The sequence below is a fragment of the Carassius carassius genome, chromosome 24 (genome assembly GCF_963082965.1).
Source record: "Carassius carassius chromosome 24, fCarCar2.1, whole genome shotgun sequence".
In the NCBI taxonomy this organism is placed as follows: domain Eukaryota; kingdom Metazoa; phylum Chordata; class Actinopteri; order Cypriniformes; family Cyprinidae; genus Carassius; species Carassius carassius.
In genome coordinates this window covers 29,098,607-29,123,383 of record NC_081778.1, presented here as the reverse complement: position 1 = coordinate 29,123,383, position 24,777 = coordinate 29,098,607, and the positions used below count along the sequence as shown (strand labels likewise).

Here is a 24,777-nt window from a genome sequence, read left to right as displayed (position 1 = left end):
TATAAAAACAGATATTTGGCATTTTAAACTAATTTTATGAAAAATAACTGCCCATTGTACTCATACTCCTACTGCAATATGCAGTGCGTGGATCACAAATTTATGTATGCATCTGCTAAATGATCTATTAATCCTCAAAAAAATTCCTTACTTAGAGCACACTGTGTGGAATCAATAAATGTGCCTTTCTGTTTCCACTTCTTGATTCATCATATTAATTGGCCAAATTGAGGCATTTTTAAATGCTTATAATAAAGTATATTCAATATGAAATCATGATGTCAATTGCTGATTTGACCATGCATGCAAAGTCATGTATGGAAGTCTGTTTCCACCATGTAATACATTTCTTTTTAAAGGTTAGTGTGACTTTTTATTCCTCAGAATTGCAAGATATGAACCATGTATACTAAATATTTTGGTAAATATAGGTCAATGCATTACGTGTAAAATCTGCAGTATGCGAGTTTGCATACTGCAAACATATTATAACTGCATGTTTGTTTACTATGATCTCTCACATCACGAGGAGAAATAAACCAAACCCCAAACTGCACAGGGTTTGCTATTCTGAAGAGCATCAGTAAGAGAATAAACAGAGGGCCATGGTGCAAGAAATTCATGTCAAACACTGAAACTGAGCACAGTGGGTGAAAAATTCATAATTGAGGTCTGCCATCTCAATAGCTCATAAGTTCCAGGACGATGAGTATCAAACCGAAGTAATATGGCAGAAAGTGCCAGAAAACAAGTATAACATATAAAGAGGACTGAAGATTTAAGGTCAACATGGAATGGTGTTTTACTACTGCAGTATGTTGTACTAATAAGTAAAACAGAAGTATCTGATTACTCAAAAATTGATTGGAAGTTGAAAGGTGGGCATTAAATACTAGAATAAAGTTTCCTTTGCTATAATGTGAATTGATGAATCATACTATATAATGTAATGTAATATAATAAACACCAGAAACATTTTAGCAATTTTAGCAGGTCTCTATAATAATACATTACTATTTCTGCAAAGTATGCATAGTATGCAATTTTTCTGAATGCATTTTACTAATATTAATCAAAAACTGAATCAAATACTGTATAACCACAATGTAATGCACAATTCACAACTTTCCATTTCCTGTTTGACAAATGCATTGCATATAAAATCTGCTTTTTTAGATAGAATTGCCAAGAGTTAAGAACATTTTAACATAAACCTGGAATAAAAACAAATCGGATAACTGGATATTAATTAATCAAGTCGATACTAAAGGCCAGTTTTTATCTCATGTTGATTTTAAGCTTGTTTGAAACCGATTTCCGACCCTCATATCTAGATCAACTAGATAAATTAAATGAATCTGTGAAGAAAAAAAGTGAAGAAAAAAAAGACATAAAATACAGCTTATTGTTCCTTGCAGGAGTGAAATGTTAAATGCTTATGCTAAATCCAGAATGTGTTTATGTGTGAAATGAAACTGTGAACTTCGAACGCTGCGCATCTGGTGATCAGAGCTAAATTAAGATGAGCATCCTGCTAAAAAAAAAAAAAAAAAAAAAAAAAAATTATTTTATCTTCGGGGAGCTCGGTAGAAATTAGATTGAAGTGCATGACAGGCCTGTGATAAGCAGAGCAGATAAAAATAGCATCTCTGGGGAGTGTCTGGTGTTAAGACAGCGAGGTGGAGATCTGGTGTCTTTAGCCCTGTCCTCACTTCCTCTCTCCTAAAGAGGCTGAAGGCTAATCAATGCCAGTTCTTTCAGTCCACGCACACATCTAGTCATTTGTCTCCAATGTATATAGCTGGAAATGCATGTTTATTATCACCTGACCACCCACCTACAATCTCAATCTCATTCAGCTAATTATAAACACTTCTGAAATGTCATAGTATTCCATTCACTCCAAATTTCTGCATTTGATTAAAATTACATTATTTTTTTTTACAGAATTAATAACACTAAATTAACATGTTAAATGATATACAGTTTATGTGTGTGTGTTACCTGGATGATCAACAACTGACTTTTGTTCATTTTGAAATTGTTGTTCGTAAGACCAAAACCAAATACTTTGGTTTTCTAGCATCTTTTGTGTAATTAAACTCTATCCAGCAGTGGCTGTATGATTTTGAGATCCATCTTTTCACACTGACGAAAACTGATGCACTCATACGCATCTATTCCAAATGTTTACTGATGCTCCAGAAAGAAACACAATGCATTAAGAGTGTGCTTATTTTGCCTTCTGGGAAACAAGTATCTCCTGTAGCTTCTAAAGGACTAAATAAAATACCAAAACATCAGTGTAATTGCATCAGTGCAACAGTAAGCATCAGTGAACATTTAAACTTTTTTTTTTTTTTTATAGTTGCATGGGAGTCCCTCAGTTGTTGTCCCCTCTTTTCTGAAGAACAGCAGGCCGTCAATCTGTTCAGGACCAACAAGGGACTCATGAACAACCATCACCAAAAATAAATACATTTCATGATTCACCCAGGTAACGACACACAATATTAAGAATCAAGCATAAGTAAGCTTTTGAATGGGGCCATTTGCAAAAATACAATATATCCAGGAAAAGGAAGATACTGGGAGTCTAAAACAGACTGCGTTTATGGTAGACTGATGCAGCGCTTCAAATCAAGCACAGCTCGAGTCATTGTAGCTGAAACACACTAATGGACGCGTCAGGCTTTCAAGTGCTGCAGGGAACAACTTGAAAGCGAGAAGAGGCATGTTGTGGAAGATCTTAGGTTCATAAAACGCACGCCCTCCAATGTGTGCATTTACATCTTTCAGGTTTAAATCGGCTAGATTTCAACATGATTTACATTTGAAAGAGGTCAGTATAGCAATGTTTCTTGCACCCATTAAAGGAGTTTCACACGGTTGTAAACAAAGCACTTAGTTTTTCCTCTTTGCTGTGCTAAAACGATTCTTGCATTAGACAATGAGATGATTACATCAGAGGGAGACTAATAATCGCTTGTGCATGCTCATTATATTTTGGCTGTACCATCAAACTCCTCCTCCTGACTTCCTTTGATTCTATGAGCTTCAGTTATTAGATTTCATTAGATTTTGTCCCATTCATCATCTTGTCTGATCTCGTATCATGTTCAGCGTGGGTGTGTCAAATGGAAGGAATATTCCAGATTATGTACAACACAAAATTAGCAACCCATATTATTGCTGCAATCTGATATATTTCAAAGTGAAAATGTGCAAAAGTTTTTTTTGGTTGGCAAGAATATGCAGATTACCCACAATTGTGCAGTATACTGTACAACACAGCCAACGCTGTTAAACATTCATTTTTTATGTTTATAGTTTATTTGTATAGCACTTTTAACAATGAATATGGTTTCAAATGAGCTTTAGAAAAAATAGGTGCTGGTTCATGTGGGGAAACGTTTTCAAAAGGGCTGCTATATTTAATGTAACTCATTACAAATACATCCAAAAAATGAGAGAGAACTGAAAGTATGAGAGATTAAAAATACAGAGACACACAGAACTGAAATCAGCAGATGAAAACATCTAAGATGAATAACACCAGGCAGTCGACTAGAGCAAAAACAGGCTAATTATAGTAGTACTTGTGACTCTATATGAACCTGTTGCAGCAAACAAAAACATGTCTATTTTAGAGCACAGGTAATCAACCACATACTTTTATTAAGCAAGGATGCATTAGCTTGCATTAAATTGATTTTAAATATTTATATGGTTACACAAATACATGCTGTTCTTTTGAACTTTCAATTCAGCAAAAACCCTTAAACTATAGACTAAGCAATACAACTGTTTTCAACATTAATAATCATAAGAAATATGTCTGATTTCTGAAGTCTAATGTGACACTGAAGACTTGAGTAATGATGCTGAAAATTCAGCTTTGCATCACTGAAATAAATTACATTTTACAGTAAAAATTTACAATAAGGTTCCATTCGTTATTGTTAGTTCAACTAGCATGAACAAACAATGAACAATACATTACAGTATTTATTTAAATGTTAATGAAAATATAGTCGTTCATTGTTAGATCCTGATCATTCAAAGTGCATTAACTTTTGATTTTAATACTGCATTAATAAATGCTGTAATAAATGCTGTAGAAGTATTGTTCATTCTTAATTCATGTTAACTAAAGTAGTTAACTAATGTTAACTAGTAAACCTTATTGCAAAGTGTTACCCATTTTACAATATATTTTAAATAAGAAAGAGTTATTTTAAATTGTAATAATTCTTCACAATATTATTGTTTTTCTTTCTGTACTTTTGATCAAATACATGCAGCCTTGGTGGAAACAAGAGACTTATTTCAAACACATTATAAAAGATCTCCTCAAAGTTTATAAAAGGCCTCAAAATTTTAAAAGTAATGCGTTCTGCTAGAAAAAAATATTTGTTATTTTAACAGAATATGACTATGTTTGAATGGCCATCAATGGAGTCGATGGAAACTTAAACAAAATACATAAAGAAAAAAAAAATCTTTTTTTAATCCCACATTTTTTGAATGGCAAAAAACTAAAACAAAGGAAAGACTTGAGATATTTTACTTGAGCCAGAAAACAACCAGCTAATAACCTTCTAAAACACCCTAACAACCACATGGCAATACTAAAAACCACTCAAAACACTTTAGCGGCTGAATTGCAACGCCCTGGCAATTACCCACAACAGCACTCACATATTCTTCAGAGAGCCTAGTCTGAAATCAAATGTCCTGAGCTCCAGAGACACGTGCACAGCTCACCTGGAGGCCGACTCTCTGTGAGATGACACGGGCCCTGGGCTGTGATCACAGCAGGCGGGGGCACAATGAACACTGCCGTTTTCTATTAGCAGGAGGGCACGATGAATGATCACACTTCTCTTTTTTTCCCCTTGACTGTGATTGCTCTTCTCCTCGAGTCCAGGCATGCACGTGTGGTGAAAATAAAGTCCGAGTTTGTGCAGATAACAGGCCAGGTTGTTACATATGGAATCAGTACCTTGGATTGGTCAATTATTTATGCCCTAAAATGAGCAGAAGATAATTATGCTGAAAATAAAATACTACAAGATTTTTGGCACACTGTACTGCACACACAGCTCTTTGACAAGCAAACCAATGAAAAAGGGAAAGCTTCGCTTTCACTCTTATGTTGGAAAGTCCTATTCATTTTTTAGAAGTAAATGAAGCTGTTCAAAAACACAACTGACTGATTAATTTTAGAAAATTTTCTTGTACACTTCAAGCTTGGCTCTAATTTAACTACTTTCAGCCAGCGCTGATTCTCTCAGAACTGTGTGAATCATAAAGAATAATCTGGTTCAGATTCTGTGTACATATTAATAATTTCATTAACCATTTCATTTACACTTTTAAGAACAATCATTCCAAATCATATATGGTTCTAATCAAATATACTTCACAAAACAGTAAGCAAGCAGAGAGAAAGAGATGAAGCAATGAATGATCAATGAAGTACAGCTATGGAAAAGCAGGGATTTATCTCAACAAAAACACACCTCTACAGCCCTCCCAACATCTGGAGCTTTCCAACATTTTTCCCATTTAATCACGTTTGAAGGTTGAATGAGTGTCTGCCTGAATCCACCCGGTTGGGTTCTGAACACAAATCAGGTAAAGCACAGATCTCTTCATGAAAACCCGTGTTGAGTCTCTGTCCTGAAACTAAGCTAGAGTTTCATAAAATAAAAAATAAAAAATTGATTAGATTTGCAAACATACAGTACATTTCTGCAATTAAAAGCCAAAGACTACAATATGCACTCTAACATTTCTCGAACCTGGAGTTTTCTCCTGTGGCTCAGTGGTAGAGCATTGCGTTAGCAAAGCAAAAGGTTGTGGGTTCGATTCCCAGGGAACACGTTAGGTAAAAAATGTTAACCTGAATCCACTGTAAGTCGCTTTGGAGAAAAGCGTCTGCTAAATGCATAAATGTAAATTAAAACGGGGTCAGCATCATTTTCAAAAGTCTCCATTTTCGAACGTGGAAAATGCCAGAGTAGTGTAAACGCTAGGCGTAACCGTAACAGAAGTTATGTGTTTTAAAACGAAAATGCACTAGTTTAAACAGAGCCTAAATGTTTAGCTGCATGTCACATTTCTGTTCACACTCTTAAAATGAAATGCATCAATGATTTCATGAAGAACCTTTCATGAGTTCACCTGCCCATCCTGTCCTGATGGTTAAAGGGGGGGTACAATCGTGTTTTATGTATTCAGAGTTGGATGGATTCTCATTTTAAACATGGCCAAAGTTGTAAAAAATAATTTGGAAGAATGACAGAGAATCTTTTGCCGAAAATCTTACTTCCGGGTTGGTACAAGTTTTGGCTGTTTTTTTTTTTATAAGAATATATGTTAATGGAAACAACATGAAACATCAGTATTATAGCTCCGCCCACGGCACGCCTCCAGGAGCTCGACTTTTTCTGGAGAGAATCGGAAAACTGTATTTTTCTTTTATAAATACGATAAAACTAAAGACTTTTTGGAGATATGAAGGATACAGTACTACTCTACAGGTAATCAAGATTAACATGAGATTAGGTGAAACTGTGTATGTTATGTACCCTTTAATGTTAAACAAACTTGGCTTGCTGTTCTCGATGAAGGCTCGAACTTGATGCTTGGCTTGAGCTCGTTGTTGAGTTCAACACCAGACTACATAGAAAGAGAATAACATGAACAGAGGAGGAGATGGAGGGGTGGAGGGATGCCAGAAGAATTGTCACTGGGATGTCGCAATTACTTCTGCTTATATAGGCTCATAATGATGATTGACAGGACTGAATGATTCGATTTATATCTTGGAATTCTGACTTTATAACAAGCAATTGCGAGGACTGAGATAAAAACATTCAATTCTGAGAAGAAAAAAAAAGGTAGTCTTTTTTCCTCAGAATTGGACTTTATAATCGACAATTGTGAGTTTCTCTCACAATTTTGAGAAAAGTCGTCACAATGTGACTGAAAATGTGACAGTGGCAGAAACAGGCTTCAAAAGTAAATAGATTCCAGTGTAAGACAGTGAAGGTGAAACATCTTGTCCCGTCTTAAACGTGCATGTCCTGCAGATGATTCTGGAGTATTGGTAATCACCAGGACAGTTTATCTGCAACAGAAGATGGAGCTCATCTGCTGTGTCTCTGGAACTGCTCAGACAGTTTGTGGAGTTTATCTCTAAAGCAAGATGGACTGGTGTATGTTGACCTCAGCTCTGATGGGTCAGCAGACTCATATCCAGAGATATCCTCATATCCTGTGTTCAAAGACCACCCCAGCAGGAAGTGCATCAAAAGAACTCAACCGCAAGCCCATTCCAAAGAGCATGTTTTCTCCAGATCAAACACTGATTTCACTCTAGTCAAAATAAAGGGTACTGGGAAAACATGAAGCTTTTTTTTTATTCCTTAGGTCTGGTCTGATGTGGATTCAGTCATGTAGTAGCAAAATCGAGTTACAGTATGAGAAATATTGATAATTTGCTCATACAATTTGTACAATTTGTCATTACACCATTAAAAGAAATGCAATTTAAAAACTGCATACATTTAATTGTAAATTATATATGCATTTAAGACATTGCTTACATATTTTTCAATGTAATAAACAGTATAACGTTTTTCAAACTTATATACACACACACACACACACACACATATACACATATGTATGTGTGTGTGTGTGTGTGTGTGTGTGTGTGTGTGTGTGTATGTATGTATGTATGTACTGTATGTATATATATATATATATATATATATACACTTTTTTTTTTTTTTTTTTTTACAAAGGATTCCTAATAATATAAATATAAATATAAATATAAATATCTATTGTCCCAACAGCTTATCATTTGTGATTGCAAAGTTTCTGTAGCCTATAAATATATATGTTAATACAAAAATATATTAAATATTGAACATAAACAAATAAATATGGTTCAAAAGATTTTATGATTTTAGGACACATGATCATGCAGAAATCATTCTAATATGCTGCTCAAGGAAAATGTATTATTATCAATGTTGAAAACAGTTGTTATATTTTCTGAAAATGATACTTTTTTCAGATTCTTTGATCAATAGAAAAGTAAAAAAAAAAATAGTTTTTGTAACATTATAAATGCCTTTACTGCTACTTTAGATTAAATTAATGCATCTTTACTGAATAAAACTATTAATTTATTTTGAAAAAAAAACTTTTGAATGGTATAATGTTTTTAATTAATTGATTCGTAAATTTTTTGATGCAAGTAAATTAAAAATATATAATAATTATCATTACACATATTACACCTATTGTTGGCATTTACAGTACATTCAAATTATCAGCCAATAAACCATTCCAATACGCCTCGTCCTCCCATAAAACTTTACAAAACAAACTTTTCTGCACTTGTTATGGTGGTACAGCAAGCTGAATGGAAGCACAGAAAAAATCATCCTGTATCATCCCGCTGCATGGTATCTCCTGGCCAATCTGTGCTCGTGTAAATACCAGCTGCCTCACTTCTGTGAGCCATGGCAATACACACCCACACACTCCACGGCAGTCACATGACGCCACACTCAACACTTTAATCAAATTAATCTTTCAAAAACTGTCACTATAGCCAATGCAAGATTCCATCTTTAGCCTTTTTCCACAAGTGACACCAGAGATAGTGATGCTGTGCAAGACTGCTGGGTTTATCAGAAGGACAGCGAGAGATCGTACTGACCTACATAAGGCACAAGCACACCGACTCTCACACACTCGGGCACATGGCTCCACCACTGCAAATACTCCACGCATTAAAAAAAAACAGCATGTAGTCAGGGAAGAAATGGAGAGAATGGGAACACCAGCCACATTGTTTTCAGCATAATAATGTGCTTTGTCCATGTACAAACACTGTAACAGGTTCAGTTTAACAAGAACTCATGTCAGGATACACTAGGGTCGGACAGATTTGACAGTATTTACTGTAAAGTACGATACTAGAAATCTGTCATTCGGTAGATTTTCCTATATAACCTTAATACACCTGTAACCTTTCCATGGCCCTTCTTTTATATTGTCATACATGTAAGAAAAATGCCAAAGTTTTACCATGTCAAGACAATATTAAACTTTTGACTAGAAAAAATTGAGTAGGAATAAAAAGCGTGTTATATACCTGAATGGCACCAGATCGAAAGGGAGTTTGGTAAAACAATGACTAAAGCAATATTTTGCAATTGAACCTCGTTGCCTAAATGAAGTCAGCACAAAGACATTTAATGAGGTGCATTACAAAAACCAAAAGCCATTTCTGATTTCATGTTGACATTCTTTTGGCTATTTATACTACCATTTATGAGTTTTGGGCCATTTTTCCTTTTTTCAGCAAGGATGCACTGACAAAAAAGTGGTGTAGGTTGTCACTACTTGTGACTTTTTTTGTCACACAAGTCATTTCTAGTAAATTTCACAAAGAATTTAAATTACAAAGAAGTTAATGTGAATATTTTTTTTAATAGAAACATTGCAGCAAATCAGCATATTAGAATGATTTCTGGAGAATCATGTTTCAAACACATGTGAAAAATAAATCTCACCGACTGCAAACCAACCGTAGTTCTGCAAAGCATAATTCAACATAATTCAGAATAGTTGTCATATAATCTTTGCTTTACTGTTTACAGTATTTTTAACTGAAGCGTTACATAATGTGAAGCTATTTTTTTCCATTTGTTGAATCATATCTTTTGCATCTAAAATGGGAAAGTTATCAAATTTGATTAAACTTTTAATGTCACTTTCATGCTTACATTGTATTCAGTCATACATGTAATTAGTTCGTGCATATGGAAATCAAACCCATGAACTTGCTGTTGCTATAGCAGCAAATAATCTGCTTTGGAATCATTTTAAATTTCTCAATACAGTGCTATAATAATAAAACAACTATGCTGATAATATACACTGTTACAGTGATCTAAAATGACTCACACAAGATTTTAGTCACACCACCCACCCCTAGTAACAAAGTGCTTCCTCCACATAAGGAACACGCTCAGTTTAACAGAAGTGATTTCAGCATCCACTGTAGAAATACACTCAAAGGAAGCATATGCAGAGTACCAGAAGAAAGAAGCTCAAAACAATGCTATGCCTAATATAACATCGTCATCACGGCGTGGTTGCTATGGCTGCGGTTGTCAGCATGGCACAGGGGGCTCGTGCCATGACTGACAGCTGTGACAGCGATGTAATCCAATCCCCTCGCTGCAAAAAAAGTCTTCATCAGAGCCCGACTGCACAGAGATCTCGACATGAACTGAGTGGGAGAGGAGCGCGTAGGCAACACAATGGAACGCCGCCCAGTGCATGGAATCATATTCTGACCGAGGAGAAATTCATGAAGCAACTTCAAGGTGGTTCGACAGAGAGGAAATAATCCGGTGGGAAGGTGAGGGAAAGTGACAGGGCAAAGTATCGCGATCAGCAATATATGATGAAAAACTAATGCTGTCAAACGATTAATTGTGATTAATCGCATCCAAAATAAACGTTTTTTCTTACAAAATAAGTGTGTGTGCTGTCTATATTTGTTTTATATATTTTACAATTATTTACATGATTTAATTTTTTTTTTTTAACAAAGATTTTACAAAAAATAAACCGATGTTTCTCATTTTAACTAAACACTAAAAAACGTGATGACAAACTAACTGTGCAAGTCAATGTAATGTTAAATTACTGAAATTTAACTATTATTAAAAAAATTACTATTAAATATTAAATCTTAATATTATATTTAATAATTCATACAAATATTTAAAAAAAACTAATATACTGTATGTGAAATAGTGAAATTTTGTAAACCAGCATCAGAAAACCGCAAACGTGAATGTGTTGTTAAATAACTGAGATAATACCTTAATATTATCTTAATACCTTAATATATATATATATATATATATATATATATATATATATATATATATATATATATATATATATATATATATATATATATAATATTTAAGTAAATATTGGGCATCCTATCTTTGAAAAAAAAAGAAAACTGCATATGGGATTTGAATGACATAATGAGTGAGTAAATATGACAAATTTTTCATTCCTGGAACCTATAATATGAAGCAGATGCCCAGCCATATGGGTCACACAGATAGTAGCCCTCATGGACACAAAAATATCAATAGCTCATCAGCACAGTGTCAGCAAACTCCACTGACGCTCATGGAGCTGAAAACATGTCGTTCTGACACGGAGGCAGGTCTCGAGTAATAAGGTTGAGTAATAGAGAAGCTGAAAGATATTAGCATTGGCATTGTGTCAGTAAATGAAGTGTACTATAATGGGAGGTGTGACAGAGCTGAAGCTCACGCACGCTGGGCCTTTAGAAGAGATCTGAAGGCGTTAGTGCCGGGGTGGAAATGTGGAGGTGCTGCCACAGCGAGAACTGGCACTACAAACAACTCCCACATCAGAGAGCAGAACTAAATACTGTACTAGTGAAGTTTTACACAATGGTACAAAACTGAAAGGGGGAGAAAGAAATATCACTGAGATCCATTTAAAACAGTCTGTCATCCAGAAGATGAAATGGAGATGTTTGGGTTTTAAATTTTCTTGCTAAGAAATCTCATATGTAGATTCACTTAAAGGCCATGTTGCAGGTTAACCACCACTTCCGATTAATGGGTACATAAATCACTCAAGATATGTATATTATTTTTAAAATGTCTCAAAAATGGTCTTAAAGACCAGTTTCTTACGTTTTTGGTATTAACGTTTTTTTTACGCAACTCGGTGATGGCGTCACGTTGGGGAGAAGTCGAGGAAAGGTAGCCTCAGCCTATGATGCCGCGTTCCAGACAACCCGTAACCCGTGTTTTTCCAACCTTAAAGCCGTGAAAGTGCACTGGAACGGCAGTCAAACCCGTGACTTCCCACCCGTGAACTCGTGTCTCATACTAGATCGATGTATTCCGAGTTCCGAGGTCACACAGCACGCGAAACAACGATGGCAGCCGCTACGAATAATACTGCCTACGGATGCAGTGTTTATGCAAGTGGTACACATTGAAAAAAACGATTTTAGGTCAATATAACATTGCAATAAAATAAATAATCTAGTTACAATTCCTTGCTTTTAGAAAGTTTGGCGTAACTTGCCTGGAACGGTACAAAGTCGTGGTATGAAATAGTGATGACGAGCTCAAAAACCTGCCTGGAACGCAGCATCAGAACTATAGCGACTGACTGGGATGAGGAAGAGGTGGCAAGAGCCAACATGTATGATGGCCCACAGCCATGTAATTTCGAACCTGCCAGACGTGAGAGGGCAAATGAGGAATTGCCAAGAACTGATGTCCGTCAAAGCTTATTAAATGCATGGTCCGAGGAGAATGAGTGGAGAGTTGAAGTGTCCTGGTGAGTTGCTATCATTTAGCATCGCAGCAATGAGCACTGGAGCCAGTCTACGAGCAGCAGTGCACAATAACGACACATATTTTTTACTGTCATTGAATAGCACCGAGTGAAAAATCAACGTTTTCTTTATATCTAGTGGCAGTGATCATGACGATAAGTACCGGTAACCTTTGTCATAGTGTCGCAGAACTGGTAAACTTTGTCTTTGTCATCTAGAAATAAAAGGCATCATGCTAGCTATATGGACGTTTCGAAGCGTTTATCTCTTCCTCCGGTGAAAATGTTGTTGCAAACGTAGCCGCATGTGTGTCGCTGTGTTTGGCAGGTGCTTGTGTGGGTGCTGTCCCATGGAAACTGCGCTGGAAAACTTGTGCTGTAGGGAAGTGAGTGCGTTTGGGTCGCTGTTGGTCGATATGTATCTATCTATCTGTCTGTCTATCTGTCTGTCTATCTATCTATATATCTAGTCTATGTATTTATCTATAATCTGAATACTCTCGTCTCTCTAGTCACTCAATGCTCTCAAGGCGGGCTTTGGTAAATTCTCTCCCCAACGTGACGTGATGCAATGCATTGTGGGGGAAAGGAGACCGCTGTAAGATATTACCTACTTTTTCGTATTATATTCCATTTTGTGATACCCAAAAACATAAAATACAATGGATAACAGTTTAAAGTGAAAGTGAAGTGACATTCAGCCAAGTATGGTGACCCATACTCAGAATTTGTGCTTTGCATTTAACCCATCCGAAGTGCACACACACAGAGCAGTGAACACACACACACACACACTGTGAACACACAACTGGAGCAGTGGGCAGCCATTTTTATGCTGCGGCGCCCGGGGAGCAGTTGGGGGTTCGATGCCTTGCTCAAGGGCACCTAAGTCATGGTATTGAAGGTGGAGAGAGAACTGTACATGCACTCCCCCCACCCACAATTCCTGCCGGCCCGGGACTCAAACTCACAACCTTTCGATTGGGAGTCCGAGTCTCTAACCATTAGGCCACGACTTCCCACATGTTTAATGTTTACTACCAACAAGCAAATTGCACAAATTCATTAAAAAAATAACCCTGCAACACGGCCTTTAACGTTTTAAATGGAGCTTATAAAACTCAAAGAAATTAATACTTTTATTCATCAAGGATGCATTAAATTGATCAAAAGTTACAGTATTGATGTTTATAATGTTACAAAGGATTTAAAATAGATGCTGTTCTTTTGAAATTTCATATCGTCAAAGAATCTTGAAAAAGATGTATCATGGTTTCCACAAAAAATATTCAACATTGATGCTAATCAAAAATGCTTCTTGAACAGCATATTAGAATGATTTCTGAAGGATCATGTGACACTGAAGACTGGAGTAAATCAGCTTTGCATCATGGGAATAAATTACTTTTTAAAATACATTCAAATAGAAAACAGTTATTTTAAATTGTAATAATATTTCACGATATTACTGTTTTTATTGTATTTATCAAATAAATGCAGCCCTGGTGAGGAATAGAGGCTACTTTATAAAAAATAAAGTAAAATCTTAACTCTCTTAACAGTAGTGAATGTTCAAAATTAATTCAAACATTTCTTATTGAACTTATTCAGACTAGATTATCTGAATTATGCTATTCACAATCATTTTATAACTCTATAATCTTATTCCAGGACAACAATTAAATGAAACCCAAATTAACTCCATTAAGGCTCCCAAGATAAGAGTAACCCCCTCAGCAGTTCGATTAATTGAACATTTTACCTCGATTACGATTAATGAATGATTATTTTGTTTCTGTTTTGTTTTTTTGCCCTCATAGTTCACTTGCAAGGTTTGTACTGTAAACAGGGCCGTAGTTGGGGTTTGCGGGGCCCCGGTTCAGGTTGTACCAGTGGGCCCTGTTTGAAAGTGTTTAATTTGTATGTTCGTTCTGTTTATTTGTTCATCAACATGCCCGCCACGTCCCAGAATGCAACGCGGCACCCAAGCCCTATTAGGCGAGGTCACTTTAAGAGACAATGAATGCATCCAATATAATACACATACAATTTTTTTCTCAACTGTTTACTTTAACTTAAGACATAACCGACAGTTTTTTCGAACATACTATCCAAGACGGGTATTTTCACATATTTTTTATGTATTTGTCGGAACAAGAGCAAAAACAGACAAATTCGGTGTTCAAGTGTTTTGAGACGCCTCTCTCTGCGTGAGCCTGAACACCAGAACACCGCGGTGCTGAAGTGGGCTCTTACACATCCTTTTCCGTTTGTTTAAACTGCGAGGTGCAGGAGGAACTTAAAGGAGAACTTTGCAAATGAGAGCTCTGTTCAGTGTTGCTGTCAGTGAGAGGCGGCTCTCTCTCCGCGTGCGCACCAAGCACAGCGCGCGAGTAACCAGCTACTCAGTTCAGCTTTTCCGCGTCTTGTGCTTGAATGCTTTAAAGTACTTTGAATGGTTACATTTGCAAGTGGCAAGGCTTAATAACACGTGAAAATGATACGGTTTCGTGACGACACGCAGCAGCATTCTGTCAACTGTCCTGAGATCGTCTATTAAAGGTGGGATATTTTTTCCTATTGAAAGAGCGATCATAGCTCACTATCAGCAGTTATTTTATCTATGTTCGTAGCATTTCTTACAGATTATTGCTCAGTGTAAGAGATAAAGATCAGATAAAGGTAAATTAGCACAGTACCAGTACGAGTGATTGAGTGTGTGAATTAATCATACCGTCTCTATATTATTGTGAAGCTGGGGGTTGTAAATAGCCTAGTTCCTTCAAAAGTTGAAAAATATGCTATAATTAGTTTTGAGATTCTAAGATACTTTAGTGATAAATCACAGGACAGCGCTGACAACTGCGTTCCTCTGTGCGCGCGATCTTCACATCTATGAGTTTTCGTGCCACAATGCAGCTGCGCGAACATGGTAGCTCGATATAATAATACACATCGATCGTCTAATCGCTTGAACGTCCAAACCATAAAACAAAAACAACTGACAAAGTTTAATGAAGACTTAAGGCTCACCGCTCGCGCCCCATCACTATGTGTTGAACCGGCGTTGACCTCCGTGTTTTGCTTTTATGCCACTGACTGGCAGAATCATGTGGCTACACACGCTTTTGGGGGACATATTAACAGGAAATAACCAAAATAACCGACATGGAAAAATTACGTCGGTTAGAGGTTCTTAATTTTGGTTGCGATTTTTTTTCGATTAATCGTCCAGCCCTAATTTTCAGCATCATTACTCCAGTCTTTAGTGTCACATGATCCTTCCAATCATTCCAATATGCTGATTTGCTGCTTAATAAATATTTCTGACAAATATGAAACAACACTACAGTCCAACCTTACTGCTGACCTTCACCTGTCCAGAACAACCGAGAGCTCAATTCAAAATTAAAGTCTCCAAACATTAGTAAAATCGAGAGCAAATAATAAGTAATTTTTTCAGGAGAAAATGTGCAAATGTCGTAATGATGCTTGCCATAGCAAAGACTATCATTAAGTATCAGTAACCCTAATTAAAATGCTATAATATTTAAAGTAATTCTTCACTGTACTCTAACTGTATGCAAGACTAGAGATACTCAACAGCAGAAAAGAAAAAAAATTCTGCAAGGACATTAGCCATTAATTTTATGGACAATACATTTTCAATAACTCCAAAACACATGACATTCAGTGCAAAATTTAAAACAGGTAAATCACCTATAAAAAAAATCTATATATAGAATTCCTTCATATTAATACAGTACATTGTGCCCTATTTTTTTAGAATGTACTTCCATTGCGCAATTATCCACAGGAACAATGACTACATCGGCCAACTAAATGTCACTTCACTCACAAACAGAGTCCATTTCCATCTGTTCTCTGAAAAGCTGTGTGTTGCTCCACGAGAATGAAAGAAGTGCTCTTGAGTGTACATTGTAAAAGTGTTCAGGGTCTGTTTTTTTTAGGTGAACATCAGCAGCCGCTTTCATTCTGCTCTGGAGAGTTCAGAAAGACATCCACAGCAGGGTGCATGTAAATTTAGCTGACCTCTTTCAGTCGGTATTGTCATATTTTCAGTATTAAAGGGTTAGTTCATCGAAAAATGAAAATTATGTCAATAATGACTCACCCTCATGTCGTTCCAAACCCGTAAGACCTCTGTTCATCTTCGGAACACAGTTTAAGATATTTTAGATTTAGTCCGAGAGCTTTCTGTCCCTCCATTGAAACTGTGTGTACGGTATACTGTCCATGTCCAGAAAGGTAAGAAAAACATCATCAAAGTAGTCCATGTGACATCAGAGGGTCAGTTAGAGTTTTTTGAAGCATTGAAAATACATTGTGGTCCAAAAATAGCAAAAACTACGACTTTATTCAGCATTGTCTTCTCTTACATGTCTGTTGTGAGAGAGAGTTCAAAACAAAGCAGTTTGTGATATCTGGTTCGCAAATGAATCATTCGATGTAACCGGATCTTCTTGAACCAGTTCACCAAATCGAACTGAATCGTTTGAAACTATTTGCGTCTCCAATACACATTAATCCACAAATGACTTAAGCGGTTAACTTTTTTAATGTGGCTGACACTCCCTCTGAGTTAAAACAAACCAATATCCCGGAGTAATTCATGTACTCAAACAGTACACTGACTGAACTGCTGTGAAGAGAGAGATGAACACCGAGCCGAGCCAGATAATGAATGAAAGATTGACTCGTTCTCGAGTTTTATTACCTTTATGGACATGGACAGTATACCGTACATACAATGGAGGGACAGAAAGCTTTCGGACTAAATCTAAAATATCTTAAACTGTGTTCCAAAGATGAATGGAGGTCTTATGGGTTTGGAACGACATGAGGGTTAGCTGTAGAAAAATGAAAATTATGTCATTAATAACTCACCCTTTAAGTATATTCATCATCGGTAACACTTTACAATAACAGTACATGAATCATCATGTACTAATACCTGAATTAATAATAACTTGACTATGAACTAATGATGAGTTAAGACATGTATTAATCAAGAGCTAATGAAGAACTAACTTAACTATGACATGAGTCATATGAAATACTGCATGAATAATACTACCTTAATTACATGTTAGTTCCTGCATGATAGTATTTTTCCCCAAGAAGATCCTTATTGGTTTTTTATTTAAGATGCTTTGTAAAGTCATAATCATATGTGGTCTGGCAGTAAGACATTGTGGAACATGGTGTAAAGGACTAATCCTCTTATGCCACACTAAATAAACTTTATGGATCTAGAATAATCTTTAATCCACACAACACAACCATATTAGAGATGCCTTGGTTTTAGCGTAAACCCTGCCATTTAGATTAAACAAACACCATTTTCCCAGCAGGACCAAAACCACACATGCACACCCCAAAAAGGCGACATATTTCATGAAAAGCAATTTTTTTTTTTTTAAGAAACTATTATGCTCTAACACATTTACTGACCCTAAGAGGGCAAAAAAGAGCTGTTTATGTAACATTATAATGCAACAACTGTATGCTTTCTTTGCCAAAATAAAGGGATTAGAACACAATATTCCATTAAGCCTGGATCTTACAATAGTCTGTTCACGCGTTGGTCGCTGTGTGGGTTAAAGAAATGCTGTTTTTAATACTGGAATTTGGGTTGAACTATATAAAATATTCACAATATATCAATAGTAATAAAAGTAGGCAGCATAATGAATATTACAATTGCTTTTTATCTGTCATTAAGTTTCCTAAAGACCACGTCACCAAACTTTGCTAATATGAGAGCATTAAAAATTTAAAACTTAAATGTAATCATCATCTGATATTTAAAAAAAAAAGTAAATATTTCTAATTGCTCTGAAATCGCTTTTAAGAAAACAGTTTTTAATTGAATTTTGAATTAATGAAAAGAATACTAATAAAATAAAAAATTATTAATAAAATAAATTAGTGATATTGAGATATAAAACAATCAAAGAACAACTGATATAAAAAATGGTAATTGAATAAAAATTTTAGTCATTTATTTATTTAATATTTTTTTAAATCTTTTGTTACAATATACACTGCCATTCAAAGGTTTTTTTTCTTCCTTTTCTTTCTTTTTTCTTTTTTGAAATAAATTAATACTTTTATTCAGCAAGTATATGTTAAATAGATAAAAAGTGAAAAGTAAAAACATTGTTACAAAAGATTTCTATTTTGAATAAATTATTTTCTTATATATATATATATATATATATATATATATATATATATATATATATATATATATATATATATATATATATACAGTACAGACCAAAAGTTTGGACACACCTTCTCATTCAAAGAGTTCTCTACAATTTTCATAGTCATGAAAATAAAGAAAACTCTTTGAATGAGAAGGTGTGTCCAAACTTATGGACTGTACTGTATATATATATATATATATATATATATATATATATATGACTATATTACACTCTTAATGCACAGTATAATTATAACTGCAGCTCTTTTAAATTAGAGACAAATTTAGGCGCTTCATAAACAAAAATCAATCACACAAGGGGAATACATTTTCCAAACTGTTAAAATGCCATTAAACATTCTGTGAGAATAATGTTTTCTGAGGAAATCAGCCTCATTTGTATGCGCGTCCTAAACTTAAAGCCCTTTGCCACGAGTCTGAAGTAGTTTCAACCAATTATAGTCACAGGGTTTGTTTGCCTGTAGGTCCATATGGAAATCAGGGTCACACAGGGTGACATTAAAATGCATTCCCTGAAATGAGTTCAGACTTTCACCCAGTACATTTCCTTATCTGCTTCTTGGAAAGGTGACAATTAAGTCACCTACATTTCTCCCCCAATCAATTTTCTTAAAATAACATTTCGGTCTTTAACAGAGTTTATCCTCACACTCCACTTTCAATAAAGCCTCTTATTTTGAGACAAGGAATCTTCAAACAGCTCCAAGACCTCTCGAAATAGCAATTATTTGGACTATAAGTGGCTTCTGAACCTATGTCCTTAGTCTGAACTCCACAAACTTCAAAGCATTTTGAAAAAAAAAAAAAAAGAAAAGAAAAAAAACACTTAATATTCAGTAATATTATCAACTTGACTGTACTCACACTACTGGATGAGAATAAAATGTAAACTAAATTGACACGCTTCTGTAGAGCTGCTTTACAGCTAAATTGCATTTGTTTCGTAATTGACTTACAACACTTATTGAACTGAATTGAATCAACTTACTCGAGTTGAATAATGACACCTTTGCCTTTTGTAGAGCTGCTTACAGTTGAATTAAGCCTGAACTGACTTGAGCTAAATAATGACACTACTAACTTCTGTAGAGCTGCTCTTTTAGTTGAATAGAGTTTGCAATGTTACTGAACTAAACTGAATCAACATTGAATTAAACTGAGCAGAATAATCACACTATAGTCTTTGTGTGTGTGTGTGTGTGTGTGTGTGTGTGTGTATTGGGATGAGAGAAGGTAAGAGAAGGCAACCTGAATGCTCCCGCTTCATTAGCAAGCCTTATTAAAGGAGGTAACGTGGAGTGAAGTGTGAGTGGCTCTGACAGCACAACTTTTTTTCCTGGGGGATTGTTTGATCAGGAGACAAGAGGCGAATCCTGTGTAATCTGGGTAATCTCTGCTCTAAGAGTGGATAAACCCTGCTGAGGCATGGGCCACACAAAAGTTCAGTCTGCATTAACTGTTCCCATTGGTTGAGAGTACAGCCAATAGTTTACAGTGTGTCATAACACAGCTTGATGCAATACAAGAAAACAAATATACACATTTTCTTAAAAATAAAGAGGGTTTTCGCACGGATGCCAGAGAAAAAACACTATAGGTGTCAATGAATTGCTCTTAAAAGAACATTTGAAGAACATTTAAAAAATCTACAGAACCTTTTTCAACTATGAAGAACCTTTTGTGGAATGGAAAAAATACACTCTAATAATTCTCGGTTTAAAAATAAATGTTCTTTATTGGCATATGTGGTTCCATGAAGAACTTTTGCCATTTATGGAACTTTTCAAATTCACAAAATGTTCTTTATAGTGGACAAAGGTTCTTCAGATTATTACAAATGGTTCATTAACGGCATAACTGCCAAATCAGCCATTAGGAACCTTTAGCAAACTCCCTATTTCTCTTATGAAACATCTATGAATCGGTTATTTAAAAATTCATAACTCAATATGCTGATCTGAAGAACCTGAAATGTAAAATCAACAACTTCATCTCCAATGATCTATAAAGACAACTGAACCTTATCTCGTCGAAAAGGCCAAAATCAAAAATGTGTGATACTGAGGCATAATTGGACAACCAGGATCACAGACCAGCCAGACCAGCACTAAACCAAAATAAACCGTATGATCTCGCTTCATAAGAAAAGCATTCTTAGCTGAGCCTGTAAAATTAAAACACCATCTCCTTACATGTCGGAGCCTAATGATAATTTCATAATAATGTGGCTCAGATGTTACTTATGACTCATAGAGCATGGGTATAAAGTACATGGATTCATTATGAAACAAGTGTAATATAAGCAGAATACACTATATGTGGTCTCTAAGCATGGCCACGTAATGAGTGTCCCTATGTGCACTTTGGATCTTATGGAATCACATGGGAAAACATGGCTAGAGCTCTGAGCGTATTCAGCATATAAAGGGAAGCTGTTTTTCTAACAGAACGGGGCAGTTTCACCAAAAAAAAAAAAATACTGTCATCACTTACTCCCCCTGGTGACTTTCTTTCTATTGTAAAGCATAAAGGAGGATATTTTGTGAAATGTCAATGCAATGGAATAGCATATATAATCTGTATACAGGTGCATATCAATAAATTAAATTGTCGTGGAAAAATTTATTTCAGTAATTCAACTCAAATTGTGAAACTAGTGTATTAAATAAATTCAGTGCACACAGACCGAAGTAGTTTAAGTCTTTGGTTCTTTTATTTGTGAAGATATTGGCTCACATTTAACAAAAACCCACCAACTCACTATCTCAACAAATTAGAATATGGTGACATGCCAATCAGCTAATCAAATTAAAAACACCTGCAAATGTTTCCTGAGCCTTCAAAATGGTCTCTCAGTTTGGTTCACTAGGCTACACAATCATGGTGAAGACTGCTGATCTGACAGTTGTCCAGAACAATCATTGACAGCCTTCACAAGGAGGGTAAGCCACAAACATTCATTGCCAAAGAAGCTGGCTGTTCACAGAGTGCTGTATCCAACATATTAACAGAAAGTTGAGTGGAAGGAAAAAATGTGGAAGAAAGAGATACACAACCAACCGAGAGAACAACAGCCTTATGAGAATTGTCAAGCAAAATTGCGCACGCAAATGAGGATTAGATTGTTTTATCATGTTTTATCACTTTAGTGACTGCCTGTTAGGGCTGTGCAATTAATCGCATTTGACTCTACCACCTGTGCAGAACAAATTGACATCCGGGACTCTAAATAATCTCTCTACAAATAGAATGACGCATTATTATTCTTCATTTCTGATGCTACTCTCTATTTAATCAAGAGTACAAGTCAAGGTTACAGTAACCCACATAGTCAATTTTGGCCTGTAAATACCCTCATTAATTAGGAATCCTTCCTGAGTCAATATTAGCTGGGTTTGAGACACATGGGAGCCTGAGCTGAGATGTGGAGCAGTGAGGGTCAACACTAGACTGTATAATGATAAAATAAGAAAAGAAAGAGTGCTTCTAATTGGAGACTGAGGCAGAGGGAGATATGGACAAAATTGCCAGTCTTTTCCAGGGATGTTTGAACATCAAACCCATGTTCAGACAGCAAACATGGAAGAAAATGTACAGGGACCAGTGTGGCATTTAATCCAGCATGCTTATTAGAAATAAAAGCACCAAGTATGCAAGCGCTATCGACTGCAACATGAAAATCACAGCCATTAAGAATAAATTAACAAAAAGCTTGTTGGCTTTAACCATCATTTCAAGGAACGCTGCTGGTTTATTCTCTTCTACAGCACTTGTGTTCCCAGGCCTGCTATATGAACATCTCCATCATGGGAGGATATCAGCCCTAGACAGCAGATTTATTGCTCTTCTGTGAAACCAATAAACAGCAGAAATGTGAGCCAATTTCCCACAGGTTGAAGCCTGAACTCTTCTACGGTCAGATTCATTATGCATACAGTACATCATATGTCAAAACTAAATTTCCTTCCCCTCGAGTGCTCTAGAAAGTGCAATAACATTATCACAGCCAAGCGATATCACAGTCAAACTGCACACTATCATGCATCTGCACATTCAAGATACTCTCCGCATTTCCACCAGATGTTTTTCAATGAAATAAGCCTGATCTGTAATTACTGTGACCTACAAGAGAGAGCGATGTGTAGGCTAAGTTCGCCGCCGCTCCGCTTCTTTGCATTCACGTCCCAGGGATGTTTTTTTCAAATATAAATCCCAGCACCTCATTTAAATCTCCTTACACACTTACATCCTCTTTAAAAATTCACTAACACAGTGGCAAATAGACGCTGCTCTGGCCAGTAGAAGAGTCCAAATTGCACATTTACACTCATGTTTGCAAATATAGCTTTGATCTGAATGCATTGTAAAGCTAGTATATGAACTTCTAGATCACATTTAAAAAATACCTTTTTAATCAGAAAAAAAAAAAAAAAAAAAGTCACAGATTCAAATTAATGTGCTAAAAATGATAACATTGTTAATCAGGAATGTATTCATTGCACTGAATTAAATGCTTATTTCATTCATTCATTCCAAATAGTATGGTTTTCATCATTTTATCACAGTAATGAACAGTTTTTTTACTATTTGTTTCTTGCATTACAATGAGATTTCTTTAATCAGTAAATCCACTGATCTTGATTTATGTACTACAAAAATCTATATACTGATAAATTATACAATTGTTGTACTGTATATAATGCACATGTATTTTTATGAGAATTTGGAGATGAGGTGTGCTACTGTCATGAAATATCACAATGTCAAATCATTATTTTCCTAAAAGTATAATTAAACTAAATATAATTATTAAATATAATATATAACAAACATTTGTATACAATATATTTATCACAATTTTAAAAAATGTATCATTTTATAATGCTATGTAAAATACAATAAAATAAGACATATAAGACTGTTTTTGTTATAGCAGATGCTTTAGTGCACAGACTGTGAAACAAAGCTACATTTGCAAACCAAAGGGCAAATAACTTCCATTACTTTGTACCTCAGAGCTCCTTCCATTATATTGTCAAATTTCATTATAATAATGATACAGCTGTTATCTAGCCCAAGAAATCGAACAATCAGCCTGGGAAAATGGAGACAACCTACTGTGCTGAAACGGGGACATGTTTCTTTACGTTACAGACTTTGAGAATCAGAAATTAGGATGACGAGATATAATTCAAAAACTCAACACAGAGCTTTTTTGAAATGAGACCGAAGACCTTCAGTAGTCCTTTTTAATTCCCCCAGATAATAAAACAATTGCAATGCAACTTTGTACAAACAGCAAGTCTGGAACCTTCACATCTATCAATGATGTACTTATGGAAATAGCCATATACCTGTCTCCCAGAAGTACAGAGACTTCCCGTCTCCTGTCGTTTGGGAGTAAGTGGTCCAGATTCCACAGAGCAGTAAAAATAACCTCCATAAACACAGGGACGCCGTCCTTGCACCCCTAACCCCAAGTCCCATGGCTCCCCTGAGTCGGGTAAAATCCACTCAGTCGGGAGGAAAATAAACCCCAACGAGAGCAGAGAAAGAAGTTCACTCGCACTGAAAAGACTGAAAGAGTTTGCGTGCCTCTTCAGTTAGTGCTCCCTGAAGGAACAGAGCATGTGGTGGATTTCCTGGGCTTCTGCTCCTCTGGTTGGCTGGAGCGAAAAGGAGAATGCTCTGGCTGAACAATAGTGAACAGCAGCCACTGCTGCTAGTGGTGCCGCTGTCCTCTGCTTACTGCAGCTGACTGACGCTGCATCTCTCCTCCCTCTGCCTCTCTCTCTCTCTCTCTCTCTCTCTCTCTCACACAAGGACGCTCCTTCGCCATGCTCCTGTGACGCTAAAGTATACGACAAGATACGAGGGGAGTGCTGTCGCTAAGGGAGGGAAGGAGAAAGAGGGAGATTTATGTACTGCATATTGCACATTTTCTGTATCTGTTTGCTGGGAGACTGGAGTTGTATGAAGCTAGATGTGTATATGAAGGAAATTATAAATAATGCAAGAAAATTATATTGAGTTACACTAAATGCTCTGCCTGAAAGCATGAATTTATTTTCTTA

General features: G+C 35.8%; 1 protein-coding gene across 1 annotated transcript in view; it reads right to left on the bottom strand.

Moving 5' to 3' along the window:
• The window catches only part of LOC132103405 (thrombospondin type-1 domain-containing protein 7A-like), a 106,630-nt gene extending 82,130 nt beyond the window's left edge, over window positions 1-24,500 (bottom strand). The window contains exon 1 of the mRNA XM_059508486.1: window positions 24,058-24,500. Within this exon, the coding sequence (XP_059364469.1) occupies window positions 24,058-24,190 (133 nt within the window). The 5' untranslated portion in view covers window positions 24,191-24,500. The remainder of the gene's footprint in view (window positions 1-24,057) is intronic.
• Between the last annotated feature and the right edge of the window lie 277 nt (window positions 24,501-24,777).